Source organism: Carcharodon carcharias, chromosome 3, assembly GCF_017639515.1.
Source record: "Carcharodon carcharias isolate sCarCar2 chromosome 3, sCarCar2.pri, whole genome shotgun sequence".
NCBI classification, from domain to species: Eukaryota; Metazoa; Chordata; class Chondrichthyes; order Lamniformes; family Lamnidae; genus Carcharodon; species Carcharodon carcharias.
In genome coordinates, this window is record NC_054469.1 from 185,959,045 (window position 1) to 185,985,933 (window position 26,889).

Consider the following 26,889-nt stretch of genomic DNA (forward strand, 5'->3'; position numbering starts at 1 on the left):
AAATTTTTCACGACCCACAACCTCGTTTTGTGACATAACTAGCTGCTGTTATAGAAGCTTCCTGCTCAGGAATCAAAGGCTTCAGTATTCAGGGAACGGGCAGAGGGATTTCATTAATCCTGGGTTTTCAGCATTTGCTGTGGAGATGGCTGAGGGACTTTGAAATGTGGGGGTGGGGATGAGGATCTCTGAAATGGCGGGGGGGGAATGGGTTCCTCAGTTTCCCCTTCACTTACTCAGAAGTGACTTCCTGGTGCTTAGAACTAGTCACACAATAGCTTCTGGTGTGAAACCACAAACAAAATTACTCAACTATTCAACAACTTTCATAAAGGTAAATACAATAAAATTTGTAGAAGCCATGTGCAAAATAGCGCACTCATCTTCCTGAGGCTAAATGCTGCCTCAGGGAGATTGGCGCCAAATTTTAAAATGGTGTAAGGGCAAAAATAAAACTTCCCTGACATGTCCCCTCATGTGACCCTGTCACATGAGTTGGGACATGTCCATCACTTTTAATCAAACATTTATTAAATTTTTAAAAACCCTCATGAAACTTCATCCCGCCCGTAGATGAGGCTTCATGCTTTTTCTAATTCTCGCCAGGCTCCCAGCCTGCCTGCCAACCTTAAGATTGGATGGGCAGGTCCAATAATGAGCTTAATTACTTTTTAAATGGCCTCAATAGGCCGTTGACAGGTCGGCGGGCGCACAGCTGATTCGGCTGCACCCCCACCGACCTGAAAATGGAAATGACACGGGGTAATGTCGGGAGTTCCGCCCGACATCCTCCTGCGTCGGTGAGCGGGCCCCACCCCTCACTCGCCGACTTAAATATCCTGGCGTAGAACTTGACCTTCCCAAATATTTCCTCAGGTCACCTCTTTCAAACTTAGAATCTATCTTTTTCTTCTCCACTCTGCATCCATTCTAATCTAAACATGTCCTTTTTATGCTATAGAGGCCAAATATAGAGTTGTGTGTGATATGGAGACCAGAATTGAACATAGCACTGCATTGTAAATTCTTTGTACAATTTTCTGTGACTTAATCTCCAATGTTCTGACTACATAACTTATTTTTGCTTTATTTTTCCAAAATTGCTTTCTCACAAGATCTAGATATTGCAAGTGACAACGTTGCTATTCCTTTCCAAGTCTCCCCATGCCTATTCTATTTCCTCTCTGTGCTAAGTGGGGTTTGAATCCACAACTGCTGGCTCAGAGGAAAGTGTACCACCAACTAAGTCAAGCACAGACATGTTCAGGCTCACTCATTATGTCATCACGTCTCTACTGAAATTATGTAGGGCTAATCCTTCTGGCATCATATCTGTTCTGCTGAGTGCTCAAGTAGCTATGATGCCACTAGTTCTTATTTTACTCATGGTAAGAGATGAATCAAGTGACACATCCTATTTCTCTCAAGCTGGTCTCTAATTCCATATAGATAAATGCAAGGATACATGTTCTAACTGTATAGGGGCCAAAGTTTGATAGGAGCTTGCCTCCAAACAAAGCAGTGGATGAGAAATATCTGACAACACTCAAAATGCTGTTCATCAATGTGTTTCTTGCAGCCTTCATCAGATGTCTGTCAGCAAAGGTATCCAGGAAAGTAGTACTTGAAAACAAACCCATTGGAAGACAAATTGAAAGTGAAAAATATGTACTTTGTAAGATATTCAAACCACTAACTGCTGGAACTGCTCAAGAAGTACATCCAAACCATGGAGGTATGTGAAAAGGGTTAGCCTGAAGATTACTGTTGGACTGGGGTGGGGAACTTCAGGTGACTCATTAAAAATGCACCCCAGAGGCCAGAACTAGAGTGCAGAAGAGGATACATGCTTGGAACCAACAGTTAATATATTAGATGGTCATAGGCTGTTATTATATTGTGTGAGAGGGAATAGCACAAGTTATTTGTTGCCAGGAGTTCACCCTCTAAATTGCAAAAGAGAGAACTTTGCTAAGTGTGCACAATATTCCTCAAAATTAAGCTGAGTCAGCTAAAGTTGCAATACTTTAATTATTAATTATGTAATAATCTACATTCAACAGAAAGTCAAATGTGGTTATTGCAGCTCATATCACACCACTGTGATGCTTGTGATAATTAAGTTGAAAATTGTCCTTTGCTTAATTTGGTAGCAGTGTAATGAAGTAGTTATTATTTGTACAACAAACTGTTCCTGTGTAGGCTTGATATCTTTAGGTTCTTGTAACTCGATGGGCCATATGGTCTAGTCCTGCTCCCATTTCTTGTGCTCTTGTTTACATCAACCTAATAAAAAGCCACTATATACGTCAACACTATCCCAAGAACAAACCCAAATTTATTATTCCTATATGGGCAATATTATCCCACCTCGTAAGCAATTTTGATTTTTCATTTTGTTTAATATCCATGGAAATTTAAGGGGAATTGAGCTAAAAGCTACATGTTCATGGTGAAATCTCAGATTTCAAAAAGATACAAAAAAAAATACTAAATACTTTGCAAATTCAGGAGTGTCTATTACTGATTATATGATTTTAGATATTAACACATTACATAAAAGAACAAGAAGTAAATTTTAGCAGTTTAAGACAGTTTTGATTTTCTTCCGTCATCAACCAACAATTCTCCTGTCAAGATGACTACTGGTTTTAAGTAGCAATATATTTTCATGTTAGATGTGAAGTTCAAACTTAATTGAGCTCAGGAGTACCAGGTCAGATGACTATTGATCTAAACATAGAAATGGAGGAAAATTCAGCTAAGCTACAAAAAGGCAAACAAAATATGAATAAAAATATAATTCTGCTGTGGTCAATCTTTGTTGACATATGGAGGAGAGAAGGCAGCGAGATAAAGCCCTGCAGATTACATCGCATATTGGAGTAGAAATTGGGCTTCATTGCAACCATTTTCAGGCAAACTGGTACAAGAGGAGACAATTTCATGGGCATGCCTGAAGGCCATCCAACCAGTTTTTATAAGACTCCTCTGGTAATTACCTGAAACAGACTTAAGCTCTTTGTATATGTAATTAAGGGGACTGAATTCAGTTTTAGGTTCTCTCGCCAATATTCAACATCATGGAATGTTGTAGGAATGGGTCTGTCACATTTGGGATTCCAAAGCAATTTATAGATGACCGTCATCAAATGGTAAATTACTTCAACAAAAATTTAAATGTGGTCTTAAGAAGTGGTGATTAGAGAATGGTGGCAGGGAAAAAAAAAGGACCAGAAATGAAGCTCTGCCCCACTGCTGGAATTTACAGACAGCACTGTGGGGAAGAGACGGCCAGTGATGGACAATGAATCCAGATCAGGCTGGAAAGGTGCAGTAGATCTTCACTGCTACGTTTTCAAGCCATTTCTATCAATACACTGCCTGATTTTGGGCTGGTTGGAAAAAATTGCAGCCCTCACTTTTACAAACTGAGAAGAAATCTCAATACTCACCTTTCAGGGTTCTGGATCTCTTCCGTCACAAAGTTAAGAGTATCCCAACCGGAGTAAGAGTACAATGCCGAATACAGAGCCAGGGCCATGTCCCCACCGTTCAATTTGGAGCCTTGGAAGGAATTTTGGAACTTATCCGTTTCTCCTGCAAAAGAAAATTCCAGTATTAGGAAATGGAATTCAATATGTTCAGTGAGTAAGACTTCATGGGGAGATGGTGGCATAGTGGTAATGTCACTGAACTAGTATTCTGGAGTACCAGGCACACTGGGTAGAATTTTACAATCCCTCCCACACCTTCTGGTCCTGTCAAGGTCAATGGAGTTTTGAACGGCTCGCCTCATTTTTCAGCCCCGCCCCCGCCACAATGGGGCTATAAAATTCCACCCATTCTCCTGGGACAAGGGTTCAAATCCCACCCTGGCAGCAGATGGAAATTTAAGTTTTAAATCAACTAGGGAATGGGCTATTTTAGCAATTTCGAGCAATGAAAAATAGCTAATTAATAATCTTGATGTAAAGGAGCCTTTAGGAAAGAGCGGCCATAATATTATAAAATTTTACATTAAGTTTGAAAGTGGTGTCGTTCAATCAGAAACTATGGTCTTAAATCTGAACGAAGGAAACTATGAAGGTATGAGGCAAAATTGGCAATGGTGGATTGGGAAACAACGTTGAAAAGTATGGCAGCAGACAGGCAATGACTAACATTTCAAGAACTAATACAGTTTACAACAAAAATATGTTCCTATAATGCACAAAAACGTGGCATGGAACATGTTCCAACCGTGGCTAACAGAAGAAATCAAAGTTGTATTAGATCAAAGAAAGAGGCACATAAAGTTGCCAAAAAGTAGGAATCTTGAGGACTAAGAGCATTTTAGAATTCTGCAAAGGAAGACCAAGAAAAAGATTAAGAAAGAGAAAATAGAAAATAAAAGAGTAGAAAAAGAGTCGTGAGAAATATAAACAGGCTAAAAGCTTCTATCGGTAGAGAGTAGCAAAAATAAATATGGTTCCATTACAAGGAGAGTCAGGAGAATTTATAATGGGGAACAAGGAAATAGCAGAGAAGCCAAACAAGTACTTTGGTCTGAATTTTCAGCTCGGCGGGCGGGTGGGATCATAGGAACTGGGAGCGGTTGGGAGACGGACACCGACCGCGATTTCATACTGGCTGGCCAATTAAAGTCAGAGCGGGTGTGGAGGAGCTTGGAATGGAAGCTCCCCGAAGGCAGAGAGCTGCCTCAGGGAGCTGAAGAATTTAAATACAAAAAATAAAGATTTTCAAAACCGGGAAAAAGTGCCCATGCATCAGAATCAGTCACCAGAACATATGGATAATGAAAATTCTGTGCAAACATTTTTTTTTAAATATCGGAAACCTCATCCCACCTGTCAAACTATTAATATACATAATATTATTGGGAAAGATTTTTCTTTTAAAATAGAAGTTCAGTCTGTGGGTGTGTCTTAATTGGATTAAAGCCAGCTAGTGGTGCTTTGATGTGTACTCGTTTTGATATACAAGAGAGATAGCGTGTATTTGCATGTTTTGAATAGAGCATTCAAGAAGTAGGGTGAAAACAGACACCTATCTAGCAGCTACCAAGCATTCTGTTTATATTAATAATAAAATTGGTACTGTGAAAGGGGTTTTTTATTGTTAGAGAGGTTTAGTTCATTGTTGATACAATGAGAATTAACATTCAATGAGCAGGTATAACAAAACAATCGTTTTCGGTGTGCAGGTCAGAGGCAATGTAGGATCAAAGCCTGTAAGCCTACTACTGTGTCTGCAAGGAACCAAAATGTGAAAAGATCCTCAATTTTGAACTTGTACGGTAAAAATGCTTTGCCTGGTGTTTGGTTAAATCTATGGGTTGCTGCTGCCTTAATGGAGATTAGTTTGGGAATTTGTTAAAAGTTATGACAGGAGTAATTTGTAGCCATGTGTATATATATTTTAAAATGTGTAAATTAATAAAATGTTTCATTTAGTTTAATGTAAAACCTCAAGAACTGGTAGTCTGACTCCTAAATTTAGAGTCCCATCTCAAACATAACACTTAAAATTATAGGTTATGACAGTTGTTTAAAATTTCCCTCTGGGATTTTTAAATAACTCAGTTTTACCAACTGCAATTGGTCATAACACTGCCGTTGGATGAGGTTTCCTGAAAATGCAAAGGCCGCCTGGCTGATTCGCTTACCTGCCAACCGTAACATTGGACGGACAGCAAAAAATCCCAGTTAATTGCGCCATTAATGGGCTTAATAGCCCTCTTAATTGCCGGCGTGTGCACTTCCGAGTTTAGACTCGTGTTTCGTCATTGTGATTGTTTCTATGTTATAAATGATAAGTAATACTGTAATGTATTATATGAACAACTGAAATATCACACGAGCGCACGATGACATCAGGATGCTCGCCCGACGTCATCGTGTGCTGTTTTACAGTCGAGTGTGTCAGGTGTGCATTGCACACTGAGTGAAAAATTCTGCCTTTTGTGTCTGTCTCCACAGGGAAAAATACTAAAAACCTCCCAGAAATAATGCAGAATCAAGACCTAGTGTAAACAAGGAACTTCAAAGTATTAATAATAGTAAAATAAATAGTGCTAGAGAAATTAATGGGACTTAAGGTAGATAAATCCCCTGGACCTGATAACTACATTCCTGCGTATTGAAAGAGGTGGCTGTAGACAAAGTAGATGCATTGGTGGTCATCTTCAAAATTCTATAGACTCTGGAATGGTTCCTGCAGATTGGAAGATGGCAAACGTAACCTCATTTTTAAGAAAGGAGGGAAAGGGGAAACGGGAAACCAGGGACCTTTAGTCTAACATCAGTTGTAGGGTAAATGCTAAAGTCTATAATAATAAATGATGTGATGTGATAACAGAACATTTGGAAAATAATGGTAGGATTGGGCAAAGTCAACATGGCTTTATGAAAGGTAAATCATGTTGAACAAACCTATTGGTTATTTTGAGGATGTAACTTGCAGAATAGATAAGGGGGAAATCAGCAAATGTGGTATATTTAGATTTTCAGAAAGTTTTTGATAAGGTCCCACCACAAGAGGTTGGTATATGGGATGGGGGCAATATACTGGCATGGACTGAGACCTGGTTAATGGACAGCAAACAGAGTAGGAATAAATGGGTCATTTTTGGGTTGGCAGGAAGACTAGTGGGGTAGCACAAGGATCAGTGCTTGGGTGCCAACTACTCACAAACTATTTCAATGATTTGGATGTGGGAATTAAGTGTATTATTTCCAAGTTTGCAGATAACATACTAAATGGAAGTGAGAGTTGTGAGGAGGATGCAAAGATGTTTCAGGAGGATTTGGAGAGGCAAAGCGACTGGGCAAAAATTTGGCAGATGGAATACAATATGGGGTAATGTGAAGTTATCCACTTTGGTATGAAAAACAGAAATACAGAATATTTCTTAAATGGTGAAAGGCTGGAAATGTCAAAGGGACTTCGGTGTCCTTGTTCATGAGTTACTGAAAGCAAACATGCAGGTACAGCAAATAATTAAGAAGTCAAATGGTATGCTGGCCTTTATTACAAGAGGATTTGAGTATAGCAGTAAAGATATCTTACAGCCATTATATAGAGCCTCAGTAAGACCACATCTGGACTATTGTGTGCAGTTTTGGTCTTCTTAACTAAGGAAAGATATACTTGCCACAGAGTGAGTGCAATGAAGGTTCAAACTAATTCCTGGGGTGAAGGGATTGTCCCATGAGGAAACATTAAATAGACAGGGCCTTTATTCTCTGGAGTTTAGAAGAATGAGAGGTGATCTCTTTCAACCATACATTTTTATATGGGGCTTGACAGGAAAGATGCAGGAAGGATGTTTCCCCTGGCTCAGAGGCCTAGAACCAGGGGCCGCACTCTCAGAATAAGGGGCAAGCCATTTAAGGCTGAGGTGAGGAGGAATTTCTTCAGTCAGAGGATGAATCAATCTTTGGAACTCTGCGCCAGAGGGCTGTGGAGACTGAGTCGTCAAGTATGTTCAAGACGGAGATTGATAGATTTCTACAAATTAAAAACATCAAGGAAAATGGTGTTGAAGTGGACAATCAGGCATGTACTCATTGAATGGTGAAGTGGGCTCAAAGGGCTGAATAACCTACTCCTGTTCCTATTTCTTATGTTCTTATAAGGCAAAGATTCTGAAACCTCTGTGCTCATGTGCTTTTTAAATAGGGTACAAAAAAAAAATTTTTTTCTGAGGAAGTTACACTTTCCGGTCTCAAAAAGCACAGATAAATTTGGCGAGTTGAGGCTCCCTAGCACTTTACATGATGAGGTTGCAGAGGCAAATGGAGGACTGAACAATGCAAACTGCTGTCTTGCAGATTAAGCCAAGGGTTGGCTCACCCAGTCAGTGGCACTTGGAATAATCCGGCAATTATAATGAATCACTGAAAGATTGGGAGGATCGCCAATAAGTCCCACACTCCCACTGAGCAGAGCTCTGCACGAGAAGCCTTGCCTCTCAAAATCTATTCTTAAGTGCTCTGCAGAATTCATAAACATTTAGTATCAAGGAGGAAGCGATGAATTTACAGTTAAACAACACTTTGCACATCCTCAACATATCATTTGAAGTAGAAGTACTCTAGGCAATGGGAACAGTGAATTTTAACATAACAAAATTCCCATAAAGGGAAAAACAGTTTGTGTGATTGTGTTGGTTGAGGAAGTATAACCAACTACTCTTCTTCAATTAGTGCCATGGAATCTTGTACTTTCATCTGGACAAGTAAATAGGCCTCAATTTAATATCTCATCTGAAAGACAGCAATTTGGACAAAGCAGCATTGTTTCAGTGTGGTGCTGAAATGTCAGCCTAGATTATATGATCAGTGGAGTGGTGCTTAAACACACAACCTTCTGACTCAGGCAAGAATCCAAGTTAAGTTGAAGTAGATAATTATGCCCAATTATGTGTTGAGAAAGGGAGAGCAGGAGAGACAGAGTGTGGGACACACAGACAAAGGGACACAAACATTTCCACACACATTGAGGAATTGCAGTTACAAAGTTGCAGTTACAGGTTGCACTATGTCAAAGAATTTAAATAATGTTGAAACCTTTAGGAAGATTTAATTACTTTACAACACAAAACCATTGTACATTGTATTCTAAACCTCAGTGATTTCCACACAATTAAAAATATATGCTTACAAGTTAAAGCCATTTACCTTGACAAAGCTTCACCAGCCCAGCTATGATGATGATGATCAAGGCAATCACTTTAGCAAATGTGGACACCACCTGGACAGTTGCTCCCCACTTCACCTTGGCACAGTTTACCAATGTCAGCAGACCTTTGGATTCAAAAGGTGTAGTTAATTACTGAGAAAGTTCAACAGAAAGCTCCTTGCTAGAGAGATCTAAAACTAATCCTATTTGCCTACTCTCTCCGCATATTACTATATCTGCCTCTGCTTAAAATATTTATTCAACTTTCTGTTAAAAAAAAAGTCTGCCTCAGCCACATTAACAAGTTGCTGCATAAAAATATTCCCCCAACTTTTCTCCTCACTCTCTTAGTGACCATTTTAAAATGATGATCCATCGGAACTGAACCAACCAAAGGAAATAGTCTTTGTCTATTCATTCCATCAAAGCCCTTCATAAATTTGAAAAATCTTTTAAACATCCCGTTAGCTTTCTCTGCTCCAGTGGAAACACTCCTTCTAATGACTTGTTTCCCATTTCATGCCATGACCTGTTGAAACCAAAATAACCACTCTCCACAGATTTAAAGTCCAAAAACTTACACACAGTAGTTTAACTGGTGCCTAAAAATGTTTTGTACAAATCTAATATAGTCCCCGCCACTTAAATTCAGGCTGTGGAGAATTTTTCAGGTGGGGGGTGGGCTAGGTGGAAGTGGTCATAGAGCGGATCAGCACTATTTGTGTGGGCGGGGGGAGGAGGGAGGGGTGGGGCCAGCGTTCTTTCTTGCATGTGCATGAAAGAGTGCTTTAACCTCCCTGAGGCACAGAGCTGCCTCAGGGAGACTGAATCGATGTTCAAAAAATTAAATAAAAGGTTTAAAAGTTTATTTAAACATGTTCCCTCATGAGATGGGATATGTTCTTATGTTTACGAAAATTTTTTTATTTATTTAAAAGTTTTAAGAAACCTCATCCCACTCGGGGATGAGGTTTCCTAAAAAATGCGAAGGCCACTTGGGCTTTTCGCCTGCCTGCCAAACTTAAGGTTGGACAGGCAGCGTCAAAAATGACAATAATTACTTTGTTAATGGCCTTAATAGGCTGTTTACATTGCAGCCAATTCCAGCAGGCGCCCGCTGAACAAAATATAGTGGGACTGCATGATGACGCCAGGATGCGTGGCCGACGTCAACACGTGTCATTTTACCCGACTGAAAAATCCTGCTCCATGTTTAAATTAGGCAAATAGCACTAATGAATTCTTATAGCCATTGTTAATTACGAAGTTACCTCTTCCAGCCTGTTAAACATGCCTGCTATTTCAGGCAGGACCAAATACTCAGGAAGTAATTGGCATCTTCTGAAAGTCTACTTAAGGTCTATCTCTAAGTAAATCACATAAAAAAGAGCTGATTGGATTATGGTTAAATAAATAAGACGAGTTTTATCTTGGCATTTGTTTGTCATCTGCTATCCCTGCCAAGATGCAGTGGAGCCCAATTTCCCCCACTACTGTTACTAACAAGATACAGGCAATCATTGTGACAGGAAAGTTACAGCAGACAAGTATTGCAAATTAAATCAAACAATGCCTTTATGTGAAACAACAATGGCACTATGTACAGGTACTCTTGAAAAAACGTTTTCTTTCATTTCAAAGTCTAAATAGTGTCACAGCTTTTAGATTATGTGCAAAATTAAATTAAAGTTAATTTTTGTGCATTCCAGACTAAGTATTGTTTCAATAATGTGAAAAGTATTAATTACTTTCAAACAACCCCTCTGGCACTGAAAATTAACTATTCCAAGTGTAGAGTCTTTGGGTGTTAATTATGTTGGAGATTTTAAAAATGCCAAATTTAGTTTTTTTTTTAACTTTTCCTTCCTTCCTCTTTCACTCTAAATCCAATCTTTATTTCTTTCTCTGTACCTAATTTGACATTGAATTTTAATGTACACTTCCTTTTCAGTCTTTGTGTTGATTATTTCACAATCCTTCACTCTGATTAGTTAAAGACATAGACAATTGTTTGCTTTGTTCACTCATGTCCCAAATGGCTGGTTTTCCTCTTTGTAACATTATGGGCAGAATTTTCTGCCTGTCGGGCGGGTGGGTGGGCCCGACCCAATCTCTGGTGGGTGGGGAGCTGATCCCCGCCGGAGAAGCGGGCCCTGCCGCCACTTTACGTGGGCGGGCCAATTAAGGCTCGTCCAGCATGATGTCTGGCGGGAAGCGCTATGTGTTTCCTGTGCGGGCGGGGGGGGGGGGGGCATTCCCCAAATGCGAGAGTACGCTCTTTTGCGCATGCGCATGAAAGAGCGCACATCCCTGAGGCAAAGTGCTGCCTTAGGGAGATCGCTGACACTTCCCCTAACCTGTCCCCCTCATGAGATGGGACATGTTCATAATTAACATAATAACTTCATTAAAAGTTTTAAAACCCTGAATGAAACCTCATCCTGCCCGTGGATGAGGTTTCATGTTTTATCTGTTTGCCGCCAGGGCACCTGGCCTGCCCGTCAACCTTAGTCCTTCAATTGGTTAAGTGATCCTGTCAAGGGCCTCAATTGGCCATTGACAGGTCGGCGGGCCCGCAGCTGATTTTGCTGCGCCCCCGCCTTCCTTAAAATTTAAACGGGGCGGGATGACGTTGGGGGTTCCACCCGACATCATCCCGCGTCATTTTACGCATCGGCGAGCAGGCCCCGACCCTTGCTCACCGATGGCAAAATTCTGCCCTATCAATTCACATTTCAATAACTTGTCACACAGAAATTGTAAAGCCTAAACAAACAAGGGTAAGTCTAACGAAACAGAATATGCCATAAAAGCCCTACTACTGCAACATTTGGCCCATCACTTATACAGTGATCTCCATTATAATGCAGTGATCCCTTTATTATTTAGCAGTCCCCATTATAGTACACAGCAATCCTGATTATAATATACATGACCCCTATTATAATGCAGTAATCCCAATTATAATCATTTACACAGTGATCCTCAGTATAATACACAGAAAACCCTTTTATAATCCTGCATTTAGTTCTGCATTTAATAATGCACAATTTTAATGAGATAAAATATTATGTATGATGTACGTAAAAGTAGTGCCTCTGGGATTAGAATAACTGGGGGTCATTAGGTATTGTATCCTACCATAATACTAGTGCATTCATTGGAATATGCACAATTTCCAACCACATATTCGTGCTATCACTAAGGCTGTCCATTTCCACCTCAGTAACATCACCCATTTTTCATCCCATCTCATCTCATCTGCTGCTGAATCCCTTGTTCATGGCTTTGTTACCCATAGATTTGACTATTCCAAAGTATTGGTCTCCCACATTCTATCATCAGTAAACTTGAGACCATCCACTGTGTCTTAACTCATGCCAAGTCTCGTTCACCTATCACCTCTGTGATCTCTCACCAACACTGGCTCCCAGTCAATGTCTTGATTTTAACATTTTCATTCTTGTTTTCAAATCATGCCATGGCCTCACTCCTCCCTATCTCTAATCCCCTCCAGCTTCACAACCCCAATCAAATTCTGGCCTCCAGTATTCCTGATTTTGACCACTCGACCATTGGTGGGCTGCACCTTCAGCTACCCAAGCTCTAGAATTCCATGCCTACACTTCTCCACCCCTCTATCTTACTTTCCGCCTTTAAAACACTCCTGATCTCTTTTATCAACCTTGGTCAGCTGACCTAAATTCTGCTTATATGGCTTGAGTGTCATATAATGCTCCTTTGAAATGCCTTGCAATTTTTTATTACATTAAAGGCATGATGTGAGCTGAATGTGCAAAATGCAATTTTTAAAAGCTATTTCCTATAACCAATAAAAATGTCCATCTTATGTTGAACCATATGGTTTTACGTAATGGTTGTTCAAAGATTTTTTTGCAACTTGGATTAAATGGCTTAGCATGCCTTCCACTCTCTGACCGTAATTAATTTTTACAAATGTTGCTTAAAGCAGTTGAAACATATTGTACACATTTACTGCATCACCTTCTACAGCCATTTGCTCCTGCTTCACTCGCTCTGCCGTAGTTCTGCCTATCTTTATAGCTGCATCCACCACAACATATGAAATGAAAACTAAGGTAACAAAATGAATCTGACACCATCGCACTTATCTTGGGTCAATATATAATTTTTACCTCATTTGACAATCTTACGTTGGCTTGGTGCTATCTGGTGCCCACTGCCAACATCAATGAGGCCAGCTAATTTCAAGTTATAAGATCTTCAACATTGTATTTTGAACATTCAGTGAGGTAAGCCTTTTTCTTAAAAAAAACTGCAAGTCAAGAGAGCCAAATTCCAATAATTTGTTCCTTTACTTTGGATTTGCTTTCCTAATATAGGAATTAATCAGAGATCTTACCCTAACTATTTAGGAGGTCAAACTTGCATTTAAAAGCGCCTTTAATATCGTACAACTGTCCAAGGTGCTTTCCAGGACCATTATCAGGTTAATAGTGACACAGAGTCAAAGAGAGTCAAATTACTTTAAACACGATTTAACTGAGTCTGTTTGAAGCTGCTTTCAGTGGCAGGGTCCCTCTGGTGTACCTCTGCAGGAAGCAGTTCCACGTGGAGAAGTCATGGGTTACAATCAAGTTTAAAGAAATGCTCCATTTCATCTTTAACTGTTTGATATTCTTAACAAGGCCAATATAATGATCCCCATAAAATGATATTCACATGATGGAAGTGGAATGTGAATAACTGTTTATTCATAGCAGCTACCCAGTTATCTTAATTAGGCATAAAATAGTTGATATATACACAGTTTCTCTTCAGGGTATTGCAACAGATATTGCAAGCTGGCATCAGCTAAAATGGGTGAAGGGCACCAGCATGAACAGTGAAGTGAGAAAGGTCTCAAAGCCATTAAGAACTGTATAAAGTATTGAACAATGAGATTTAGAAACAGAGAATACTAACAGAGATCCATCATGATATGTAATTTCTCTGCAAGAGGGATAAACCTTACAGTCTGAAATAGTTGGCCACTTATTTTCAGACTGCGACTGTTAGTTCTAAACTCTCCAGTCAGGAGAAACAGCCTTTCAGTATTTAACCTGTCAAGCCCTCTAAGAATTTTATATAACTTTCAACAAGATCACCTCTCATTCTTTTAAACTCCAGAGAATATAAAATCACAAACTCAACACAGGGGGCTTCCATTCTGCCCATCATGCTTATGCTGGCTCTTTGAAAAAGCAGTCATGCTTAGTTCCATATCCCTACATTTTTTGTCCCTAACTACATAAATTCTTTATCCTCAAGTACCCATAGATCACAGCATATTAGTCACTGCAGCATATAAGTCGACCTGGTGTATAAGACAACCCCATTTTCTCAGCCTCCAAAATCATATTTTTGCACACACTCAGCATGTGTCGACCTCCCCGCGCCTACCCCTTTTCAGGCTTGACACGCTGTACTCACATTAGCAGTCAGCTTCAATGTTTCATCCAGGAATCAATTGTGTGATAAGGACATGCTGCAAAGATGCATGGGAGTTTAAGACAAGCCCACAGAGCAGACCCTGTGTGGCAAGCAACAAAGATGGTGGCCACCCACGCCAGTGGATCACTTTATACTCAGCACATAAGTCAACACCAGTTTTTGGAGCAATTTTTCAAGGCTTCAAAGGCATCTATGATACCTGTCCAACTCCCTTTTAAAATATTTTATGGAATCAGTTACCACTATCTTTTCAGGTGGAATGTTTCAGGCCCAAATCTTTGAGTAAGAAAAATTCTCCTTATTTCCTCTTAGATATGTTATCAATGATTTTGAATTTATGACCTCTAGTTATTGACTCACTTGCCAGAGGAAACGGTTTTTCTCAATTTACTCCAACAAAACCACTCATCTTGAAAACTGCTTTCTGGTCATCTCCCAAGGAGAACAGTCCTAAATTTTCCAACCTCTCCTCACAACTGAAGTCCCTCATCCCTGGTAACGTTACTTGCATCCTTTCTAAAGCTTTTATATCCCTGAAACGTGGTGCCCTGAATTGTTCTCAATATGCCAGTCAAGGTCTAATCAGTGATTAATTAACTTCTGGCAGTTAAAGTTATAAAACTCTTTGCTTTTATGTTTTATTCCTCTATGTATAAAACCATGTAACACATGTGTACATTTTTAAAAAATAAACAGAAGATGCTCAAAAAACTCAGCAGGTCTGACAGCATCTGTGGACAGAGAAAAACAAAGTTAATGTTGAGTCCATATGCCCCTTCAGAGCTGAAGAGAAGTGGAAAATGTGATGAAATTTATACTGTTTAAGGGAGGTGGGGCAGGTGGAGCTGGATAGAAGGCCAGCAATAGGTGGGGACAAAGGAGGGATTGACAAAGATGTCATGAATGAAAGGACAAAGGGATTGTTAATGGTCCTGGTTAGTGCTAAAAAATGGTGCTAATAGTGGCATAAAGGTAAGAAAGCAGAGTGTGATTATAACAGAACCAGGATAGCATTGTGTGAAAAAACAACATGGAATAAGATGGCCCTGTAGAAGATTGCAGGGTGGAGGTTGGGGGGGGGTGGGGGTGGGGGGGGTGGGGGCAGTGCGTGGAGGATAGAAAACGGGACTTAAAGAAAGGGGATAAAACTACAGATAAATGAATAAAAATAAAAATAAAACCAGTAGATAAAAAATAAAAATGAATGTAGAGAAAAGGGGATAAAAAAGGGGTGAGGGCGGAGGAGAGAGTTCATGGTCTGAAATTGTTGAACTCAACGTTAAGTCCAGAAGACTGTAAAGTGCCTAGTCGGAAGATGAGGTGCTGTTTCTCCAGTTTGTGTTGGGCTTCTCTGGAACATTGCAGCAGGTAAAGGACGGACATGTGGGCTTGAGAGCAGGATGATGTGTTGAAATGGCAAGCGACAGGGAGGTCTGAGTCATGCTTGTGGACAGACCGAAGGTGTTCCGCAAAGCGGTCACCCAGTCTGCGTTTGGTCTCTGCAATGTAGAGACTGCATTGGGAGCAGCAGATGCAGTAGACTAAATTGAAGGCAGTACAAGTGAAGCATTGCTTCACCTGAAAGAAGTGTTTGGGCCCTTAGATAGTGAGGAGGGAGGAGTTAAAGGAACAGGTGTTGCATCTTCTGTGATTGCATGGGAAGGTGCAGTGGGAGGGGGATGAAGTGTTGGGGGTGATGGAGGAGTGGACCAAGGTGTCCTGGAGCGAACGGTCCCTGACGGGGGGTGAGAGGAAAATGTGTTTGGTGATGGCATCATGCTGGAATTGGCAGAAATGTTGGAGGATGATCCTTTGAATGCGGAGGCTAGTCGGGTGAAAAGCGAGGGTGAAAAACCCTTTCATGGTTCTGGGAGGGAGGGGAAGGTGTGAGGGCAGAGGCGCAGGAGATGGGTCGGATACTGCTAAGGGCCCTGTCAACCACAGTTGGGGAGAAACCTCGGTTAAGGAAGAAGGAAGACATGCCAGAAGTGCTGTTTTGGAAAGTGGCATCACCGGAACAGATGCGAGGGAGGCGCACCGCTGGCCCATCCCTGCCCACCCCATCCCCTACAGGTTTTAGGTATAGGCCCATTCTATTCAATCTCTCCTCCTTCAACCCAGTGAACATTGATTACACTCCCTCTATAAAGGCCAGCATATCCTTCCTTAGGGAAAGAGAACTACTGTGGTTCAAGTCTGGTCTCACCAAAGTCCTGTACAATTGTAGTAAGACTGCCTGGGGATTAAATTGGATAGCTGCTTTCCTCCCAAAAGAGATACAGGGATCGAGATACACAATTACCCAAATGGTAACTTAATGCTGCCTGCTCATTTCAATGATGTCAGTGGCCAGCCAGCAGTAACTGCGCTGTTTATTGACTGAAAGCATCAGCAGAGGCCATTATTAAGTGGCTAGCATCACTTAAAGCTCGTCTGTAATACTTATAACTAGCTTGTACCTGTTGAAGAGATGGCGTATTCTGGCTGATGCAGGTGCTGACAGTTGTGCAGGAAGTGAATCTGATCTAAGAAATGCTGAAGAAAGCACTGTATAGGAAGAGTGGGCTCCAAGGTTTTCAAATGCTTTACTGGGGGCTTTGGTGCAGGAGGTAGAGAGGAGGAGAGATGCCCCATACCCGCAGGGGGGAGGAAGCTCTCCAGACAAACTTTACAAAAGCAGTGGGAGCAGAGAGACATGGAGCCACATCAGCATGACACTATGACATTCTTCTCTCTCTCTTGCAGAGGCAAGGTGGCATACAACTGGAGGCAGAATGGACGACCTGGAGGGGAACAGGTATGTCCTAACTCCTACGGAAATGACAGTGCTGGATGCAGTGTTGCAAGAAGTTCAACAATCAAGTAGTCAATCTCAATGAACATGCCTCTCGTCTCTCTCACATTGTTCTTTTCACCACAGTAGTTCTCTTTCCCTAAGAAAGGATATGCTGGCCTTTATAGAGGGGGTGTAATCAATGTTCACTGGGTTGAAGGAGGAGAGATTGAATAGAATGGGCCTATACCTAAAACCTGTAAGGGACGGGGTGGGCGGGGATGGGCCAGCGGTGTGCCTCCTTCGCATCTGTTCCGGTGATGCCACTTTCCAAAACAGCACTTCTGGCATGTCTTCCTTCTTCCTTAACCGAGGTTTCCCCCCAACTGTGGTTGACAGGGCCCTTAGCAGTATCCGACCCATCTCCTGCGCCTCTGCCCTCACACCTTCCCCTCCCTCCCAGAACCATAAAAGGGTCCCCCTTGTCCTCGCTTTTCACCCCACCAACCTCCGCATTCAAAGGATCATCCTCTAACATTTCTGCCATTTCCAGCATGATGCCATCACCAAACACATTTTCCTCTCACCCCCGCCCCCGTCAGCATTCCATAGGGACCATTCGCTCCGGGACACCCTGGTCCACTCCTCCATCACCCCCAACACTTCATCCCCCTTCCACATCACTTTCCCATGCAATCGCAGAAGATGCAACACCTGCTCACTCAGCTACAACAATCTCTATCCAATCAGAACTCATTCCTAACATTAGGATGCTCTGCCTCACCCCCACACACTTAGAATTGCTGCAAGCCCTCAGCCTGTTTGCTCACAGTGCCAGCTATTCAACCCTAAGAGCCACATCAGCATGACACTATGACATTCTTCCCTCTCTCTTGCAGAGGCAAGGTGGCATACAACTGGAGGCAGAATGGACGACCTGGAGGGGAACAGGTATGTCCTAACTCCTACGGAAATGACAGTGCTGGCCATTTCTGGAATAGCTCTTGCTAAGTGTGTGGGGGTGAGGCAGAGCATCCTAATGTTAGGAATGAGTCCTGATTGGATAGAGATTGTTGTAGTTGAGTGACAGGAGTGTGGTGAAAAGAACAATGTGAGAGAGACGAGAGGCATGTTCATTGAGATTGACTACTTGATTGTTGAACTTCTTGCAACACTGCATCCATTTTCTTGGTGCCAGATCCTTAGCATTGAGCTCCATGTCTCTCTGCTCCCACTGCTTTTGTAAAGTTTGTCTGGAGAGCCTCCTTCCCCCAGCGGGTATGGGGCATCTCTCCTCCTCTCTACCTCCTGCACCAAAGCCCCCAGTAAAGCATTTGAAAACCTTGGAGCCCACTCTTCCTATGCAGTGCTTTCTTCAGCATTTCTTAGATCAGATTCACTTCCTGCACAATTGTCAGCACCTGCATCAGCCAGAATACACCATCTCTTCAACAGGTACAAGCTAGTTTTAAGCATTGCAGATGAGCTTTAAGTGATGCTAGCCACTTAATGTGGCCAGCAAAGATGATGCTATACTCGTACCTAATCCTCCTGCTCATAGTCCACATGCTCCTCATTCCAAAAGCTCTAATGTCTGACTTCCAGATGGTATGCACACGCCCCTCTTTCTATGCCCCCACTCCCCTCACCATAATCTTGCATTTCTCCTTTTAGATGCCCAAGCTACCCTGGCAACTTGGCCAGGCAATGGAGATACCGCACTGATCATGAAGACAATTCATCACTTGATCTCACACTTGCAGCCGTCAGATACTGACTGACACTGCACATAATTTGGAGCAGCGTCTGAAGGTGGCTTTTCTGGTGTCTGACCATGTGCCTCAATTCTACAGCTGGACCAACCGTATTTGAGCTGCCACAATAAACCAGAGGGTGCCGACTGGACAACGTGGGCTATCTGCTGAACATATGGTTCATGACTCTGGTGCAGGTAAGTGGGCTGCAGCCTGCGCAGGGGACAAGGATAGCGCAGGTACCAGCTTTCTAAAGGACAGGTTCACACACAGGTTCCGCTGTTGGGGATTGAGATGAACAATCCAATGGGGCACTACAGAAGAACATTGATTGATGCATCAATACTTGGTGCATTGGGAAACCTGCCAGAAAGCTTGTTGCAAAGAACATCATCGAGTCCAACACCAACTTGGCACGAGGCTTTACAGAGCTTGGAGCCCATCCTTTCCAATGAGGAAAAGGTGGCCAACTATGTTTGCTCATTTGTGAATCCAAATCTGATGCAATGTCCAATGGCTGATGTCACAGTTTTCATTGCAGCACAAGTGGATTCCACCAAAAGTCTGAGTGCTGCAAGAGAAGCTCAGGCTGCTGACCTGCAAGGTCGCCTTCCTTCCATCATGGTTGTCACTTAGATTATTCAAAGGGGTTTGCAGGGTGTTACAGTAATCCAGCAATCTGTCCTGCACACTGAGGATTGCTGAGGTGCTGCCTCAGAGTGGCAACAGGGGTTCCATGCAGCATGAACCTGCATTCTCTATCAGAAAGACATCATTTGGCCTCTCACCCCTGCCTCTCCACCAATGGCCTTGCTTGTCAGTCCAGGCTAGTGCCACACATGCCAAGATGTTACAGTCCACAGCTGGTCCCTGTGCACCCAGAGCTACTTGAGGTCATCCTCAAGGTCGTCTGCAGTCGTTCCCAATAAAGTGGTTAGCAGCCTTCCACCAGCCATGCTGCTGCCACTGACACAGCACTGTATAGGAGCAGCAGGACTGGCAAATGCTCATGGAAGACAAGAATGCACAGCTGACTTTTGTATGCACGCAGGCATAATTTATCACTTTGGTTTGGAATGTTTTTAATTTTTGCACTGTAGCCATGCAGACACTGTTGGTCAGTAGCAGAGTGAACATCAGGTGTGGGATTGTTGCTGAAAGAGAGTTGGTGAATGAGGAATTGGGTTTGCATTCACTGGTATCGCAATTGCATGAGTCGATCATGGACAGCCCAGTCAGAAAGGGTCTGTGCTAGCTGGCCTCTTCCTTTCCTCCACAACTGGTTGGCACATAACTAGTGGCAAGGGTTGTGCCATCACAACGGCAAAGTTATACAGCATGCAACAGAATCTCGACACGCACTCCGTCAAGTACTGCATGGCTCCTCTGGAACAGTGCAGGCAGTTGAAGTGTTGTTTAAGTACCCCATTGGTTTAGTCTACTTCATTTCATGTGGCAGTATGGCTTTTTTTAATCTGCATGCTGGCCACATGAGGATGGGTTACGTACCAGAGTCACAAACCATGTGGTCAGCAGATAGCCCATGTTGTCCAGGAGGCACCCTCCAGTATGTCGTAGCAGCTCAAATGCGTATGGTCCAGTGGCCTGCTGTAGAATTAAGGCATTATGACAGCTGTCTGAATATGGGACACACTGCATATTGTCACATACTGGGTGGACTTTTCATTTACAACACATCTCAATTTACATGCGGCACCCTACAGTGTGGGGAAGCCTACAATCCTCGGAAGACGAAGTGCTTGCGCCACCTGCTTCTCTCCGGAAAGAATGACTTCCCTTAAGCAATAGTGAATGAAAGCCAGGGAGATGTACCAAAAATCATCTGCTCGAGTCTGGAACGAGCCAGGCACATAAGCATTCATTACCATAGTCACCTACACAGCCAGTGACAAAGGCATCTGTGCCCTCTTCTGAGGCTGCCGGCAGATTTCAGTGAGGATTCCCTTAGTGAAGGGGAGGTATCTGACACACTGTTCTTGCTGAGGTTCAGGAATGAGAATTTCTCCTTGAACACACTGGACAGATATGGCCTTCTTCAGACAGCCCTTTCCCTCTCCTCCTCCCGCTTCGAACAGCTTGTCCTGTTTTGTGCCATCTTTGCTCGTTCTCCTCGTCATACTGTTGTCAAAAGAGAATGCAAACTACTACACCCACATCAGTGAACAAGTGGCTTATCTAGATAAAGTCTTACAATGCATGCCACAACACTTCCTATAGACTTCAGCAACTTTAACCAACTCTGGAAAGCGCCAAACACTTGTACGGTCACAATATGAGGGACTAGGGCCTCACACTGTATATTTTTACAAAATATAAATAGATATTGTCATGGCTATTTCTAAAGTTTTAAGAACTGAACAAAGATCCTTATAATGGCTAAAACTGTATGTCTCCGACCCCAGAACAAAAGAAGCCACTTTGCAGTCTCAGAAATCTCTCAACTCATTATCTCTGAGGAGCTACTGATGCTCACCTGGGGACTGCACAGCCCAGCTTCAAAGGGAGCTACATCGAAGGCCTTTTTGTATTTAATAACCCAGGCTTGCCGGCGAGGATGGAATATTTACTAAGACAATAGTCTCTCAGATATTTATTTTAACCCATAATGGCAGTCCTGAAGACCAAGCTGAATTCCAGACCCTGGAAAAACATCCTTTGTTGAAGAACTTGCTAATATCACGTGACCTAACCCATTGCTTTGTTGAACAAGTTAATAATGCCTTGCAGAACTGCATAGCTCAGCCTGCTGTTTAACATCTGATTAGCAGGCCACACCAAAGGAGCTCTGACCTAGGTTGATACCTGGCCCCAACTACCTTGCTTCTGATGGAAGTTCTGTACAATTGCCTGCAAGACTGATTCATCCCTCTATGCCTATCCTATTGTGTGAAGTCAACACCACCAGAAAAGTAATTTATTCAGCATCACTTTTCAACCTACTGACCTCCATGAAGGAATACCTCATTAGATTTTGATCCTGAACTCCAGAACCTATATGAAATAATATTTCTTTTCTCTGTGGTCTCCGCACTGTAAATCATTCTTTACTCTATCCCTCTCTTTATTATCTGAATATGATGGGGATGCTGCAAAAACTCTTTGTGCATTTTGATTGTCTGCAAATAAAGTAACCCTTTGAGTTCATCCTATCTCGAGTCTACTGTGGGGTTATTAATAGAAAATTGGGTCACGCCAAAATACAGAGTTGGGAAGTAGGCCATCACCTATAAAAAGGGAAACAAATCAAAACATCTTTCTGTTTAAGGATGGGTGGTGAAAGGAGAAATTACTGCTGTTCAAATTAACCCCCCTCTTCTCCATAACAGCAGAAAAAGCCAGAAGAGATCAATCAGCAATCAACTTAAAAATAGTTGACGATCACTTTAAACAGTGCAGGTGGGAACCAATGAAGTTTTTTCTTACTCATGAACAAACATTCAGCTGTACGAGGTTAAGGGAGGGCATTGAAGGAGCTCTAAAATGGCACTGCTGGTATCAAACAAGGTGTAGCACAATGACATGGATCACAATCTACTTTGCATACTTCTGACTAATGCTCCTTGCACACACATTAACACCCTCAACAAAATGACAATGTGGCTAGCACCAGAATGTTTGCACATATGCACACCATTTTGGAGGCAAAAATGGCACCTACAGCACCAAAACAAAACCAGCATGATGGAGCCAAATTTCACATCCTCTGTCCCTTCCTGACACCATTTACTTGATTTTACCCATATTATTATTGTTATTAGTTTTTATTTCCAGATCTAAGAAAGAGTACTCAAATCAACATTGTGGTATTTGAACTCTAGGCTAGGCTTCTGGATTACTAGTTCAGCAACATGACCACTAGTGCCCCTTTTTAAATTCAGGGCTATTAGTTATACTATTACAGTATGGAACTTATCATACAACAAAGGTGGTCAAGGAGAGTATCCAATCAAAAACTACGGCAACAAAGCAGCAAAAACTAGTGGTAGGCCAGAGGATTGGGAAGTGTTTGGAACCAGCAGTGAATGACTAAAAAGCTAATAAGGAGGGAGAAAATTGACTAAGAAAGTAAATTGGCAAGAAATATAAGCTTCTACAGATGTACAAAGAAAGAGTGGTTAAAGTGATGTGGGAGCCTTGAAGGATGTAATTGGAGAATTGAAAACGGGGAACAGGGAAATGGCAGATAATTTAAACCAATATTTTGCATCGGTCTTCATGGTGGAGGACACTATATAAACATCTCAAAGATATCAGATAAGCAAGGAGCTAATGGGAGGAAAGATCTTGTAACAGTCTCTATCATAAGGGACAAAGTATTTGACAAACTAATGGGACTAAAGGCAGACAAGTCACCAGGCCCCGATGGCCTGCATCCAAGGGCTTTAAAGGAAGTGGCTGCAGAGATAGTGGAGGCTTTGGTCGAAATATTCCAGAACTCACTGGATTCCAGGAGGGTCCAAGTGGATTGGAAAACTGCTAATGTGACACCCCTGCTCAAGAAGGGAGGGAGACCAAAAAAAACAGGAAACTATAGGTCAGTCAGCCTGACTTCTGCCATTGGGAAAATGCTAGAGTCCATTATTAATGAAGAAATAACAACGTTTAGAAAAGCTTAATACAATCAGAGTCAACATGGTTTTGTGAAAGGGAAATCATGTGTGACAGATTAGCTAGAGTTCTTTGAGAATATAACAAACAGAGTTGATAAAGGGGAACCGGTAGATGTAGTCTATTTAGATTTCCAGAAGGCATTCAATTAGGTGCCACATAAAAGGTTATTGCACAAGATAGGAGCTCACGGTATTGGGGGTAATGTATTAGCATGGATTGAGGATTGGTTAATGCACAGAAAACAGAGTTGGGATTAATGGGTCTTTTTCAGCTTGGAAAGACGTAATTAGTGGAGTGCCACAAGGATCAGTCTTATGGCCTCAATTATTTATTATCTATATTAATAACTTAGAGGAGGCAGCAGAGTATAAATTTGCTGACAATACAAAAATAGGTGGGAAGGCATCTTGTGATGAGGACATAAGGAATCTGCAAGGGGATATAGATAGGTTCAGTGAGTGGGCAAAAACTTGGCAGATGGAGTTTAATGCAGGAAGGTGTGAGGTCATGCACTTTGGTAGGAAGAATCAAAAGGCAGATAATTTTTTAAATGGAGAGACACTCAAAAAAGTGCAGCAGAGGGGGATGTGGGTGTTCCTGCGCATGAAACACAAAGTTCGCAAGCGTCTGCAGCAAGTAATTAAGGCGGCAATTGGAATTTTGACCTGTATTGCTAGGGGGTTGGAATTTAAAAAATAGGGAAGTCTTGTTACAACTGTACAGGGTGCTGGTGAGGCCGCACCTGGAGTACTGTGTACAGTTTTGGTCCCCATATTTGGGAAAGGGTATACTGGCTTTGGAGACAGTTCAAAAGAGATTCACTGGGCTGACTCCTGGGATGAAGGGGTTGACTTATCAAGAACGGCGAAATATGTTAGGCCTTTGTTCATTAGAGTTTAGAAGAATGAGGGGTGATCTTATTGAAACGTACAAGATTCTGAGGAAGCTTGCCAGGATAGACGTTGAGATGTTGTTTCCATTAGTGGGGGAATCTCAAACTAGGGGACATAATTACAGAATAAAGAGACTTTCATTTAAAATTGAAATGCAAAGGAATTTCTTCTCTCAGAGGGTAGTATATGTTTGGAATTCTCTACCCCAGAGAGTTATGGAGGCTAGATCACTGAAAGTATTTGAAGAGGGGGTAGACAGGTTTTTGAAATATCGGGGAGCTGAGGGTTATGAGGAGCAGCCACGAAAGAGGAGTTGAGGCCTGGGTTAGAGCAACTATGATCTTATTGAATGGCAGGGCAGGCTCGAGGTCCTATTTCTAATGTTCTTATATAAGTCTTGGAAGGGTAGGCTAGGCAAACCAATTATCAATTGTCTCTCCTCAATTCAGTTTCTAACAAAATGAAAATACTTTCTTTGGTGGCTTCATGCCAACATTTTATGTAAAAGAATCTTCATTATGGGTATGAATAGATGACTCAACTTTCAACAACTCAGCATAAGCAGCTAGTACAAGCAGAGTTTTTAGAGAAACAGTAAAGTGCATCACTACACACAAAGTTTTTCGAATTAGGATGTGTAATGCAGCAGGTCAATGGATTGTCTTTTCACTTGAAGGAATGGGTGTGAACCCAGGCCAGGCTGGTTGAATGATACAGGCCTCTATACAGCTGATTATAGGTTCCTATGTACATTACATGTAAGCAGTCCAAATCCAGCTTTCAATTGACTGTAGGTTCACAGCATACAACTGCATCTAGTTTAGTACTAAAGCATAACTTTACTCAGGGAGCTCATTAGAGTGGCTGCAGATGTTTGGATAGAATGCTGGCAGTACCTAAAAAAAGGAAGTGTTCCTGCTCCCACTGCTAATGTCACTCATTCAGCATTGTAGAAATAAACCCAAGTTTTAAGAATGCAGCTGTTAAGAACTATCTATAAGTTATATTTGTTTTTGTGGTATATGTAACAAACCTGAATTTATTAATACAGGTAAGAATTATCTGGTACAATTATCTGCCAGCTGCTCATTTATTTAAATGTGGAGAAAGCAAACTTCTTATGTAAATAAGAATTACAAACAGCTTTGTATATTACTCGCAGGAGGCCAGAGGCTAGGAATCCTGCGGCGAGTGACTCACCTTCTGACTGCCAAAGTCTATCCGCTATCCGCACAAGTCAGGAGTGTGATGGAATACTCTCCACTTGCCTGGATAAGTGCTGCTCCCACAAAACTCAAGGCGCCCTTTCACCATCCAGGGCAAAGCAGCCCGCTTGATTGGCACCCCTTCCACAAACATTCACACCCTCCATCACCGATACAGTGGCAGCAATGTGTGCCATCTACAAGATGCACTTCAGGAATTCAACAAGGCTCCTTCAACAGCACCTTCCAAACCCCCACGACCACTACCACCTAGAAGGACAAGGGCAGCAGACACATGGGAACATCATAACCTGTGAGTTCTTCTCCAAGTCACTCACCATCCTGACCTGGAAATATATTGCTGTTCCTTCACTGTCACTGGGTCAAAAATCCTGAAACTTCCTCCCTAACAGCACTGTGGCTGTACCTACACCACATGGACTGCAGCGGTTCAAGAAGGCAGCTCACCACCATCTTCTCAAGGGCAATTATGGATGGGCAATAAATGCTGGCCCAGCCAGTGATGCCCATATCCCATGAACAAATAAAAAGAATATTCATAGGTAACATATTTTCTGGAACATTTTCGAATTACCAGGACCACAATAAGTGTGGCCTTGTGTTAGAATGACAATTCAACAACAACTTTTTCCACTGTAGCAGCCATGTTGAATGCATCTTCCTAGTTAGCAACACATTAGTAATATTTCACTTCCACCCACATACCGGTAAATAACTTGACCAATGTAAAATACAAGAGTGTCATAGTAAACATAAAGCTAAAAAGAAACATTAAATAACTGATTATGTGTATGTACTCCTAACACATAGCAGAAAAGAGTCACCTTCCTTCTAATTGGTGGCAATCTGCAAGATGGTGAAAGTCTCCCTTTACTTTGCAAACCTTTGTTGCTGGCTACCTTCTCCAGGCATTTGAGAGATTTTATACAGATCTCAAGCACAAGCTATGCCATTTTCTGCTTACACACATGAGGCTGAAACATGTGCCAATACATCAGAAAGTAAAAGTGCTGATCAGAGATCCCCCATGGCACTAGATTCCTAAATTTCAGAATGTGAGATTTTTAATTTTTCCAGAGGTATGTCATTACAGGAAAAAAGTTCTGGAACTTAAACAGCAAATACTGCAACAAGTGGGAAAGGGAACATAAAGTTTCTATAACACAAAGCATATATAAAATAAATATTGTTTCCTGTTGATATGGTTCAGGCCACCTCTTCATTCCTCTTTTGCCCATTCAACACAAAAAGCAGTTTTCTTAACAAATTGTGTATGAACTGGAGCGTTCACTATTTGGGTATGCGCGCACAGGATTAACAATGACCCTTTTATTTTGCTACTGGCCACCAGGGATCACGTGGGATACCAACCACTTCCTTAATTCTTTCAAAAGACAGAAAAGCAGTCAGGCCAACGTATATAGTTATAACTGACAACTCTCTCTCCAAGT

At 41.9% G+C, this 26,889-nt stretch overlaps 1 protein-coding gene across 6 annotated transcripts in view; it reads right to left on the bottom strand.

The window, feature by feature from the left end:
* The window catches only part of si:dkeyp-120h9.1 (uncharacterized protein LOC566469 homolog), a 102,948-nt gene that overhangs the window by 29,030 nt on the left and 47,029 nt on the right, over positions 1-26,889 (bottom strand). For all 6 annotated transcript variants that reach the window (XM_041184307.1, XM_041184311.1, XM_041184305.1 and 3 more), the window contains 2 exons: positions 8,685-8,810; positions 3,456-3,600 (listed from right to left, as the gene is read on the bottom strand). In XM_041184307.1, coding sequence (XP_041040241.1) covers positions 3,456-3,600; positions 8,685-8,810 — 271 coding nt within the window. The remainder of the gene's footprint in view (positions 1-3,455; positions 3,601-8,684; positions 8,811-26,889) is intronic.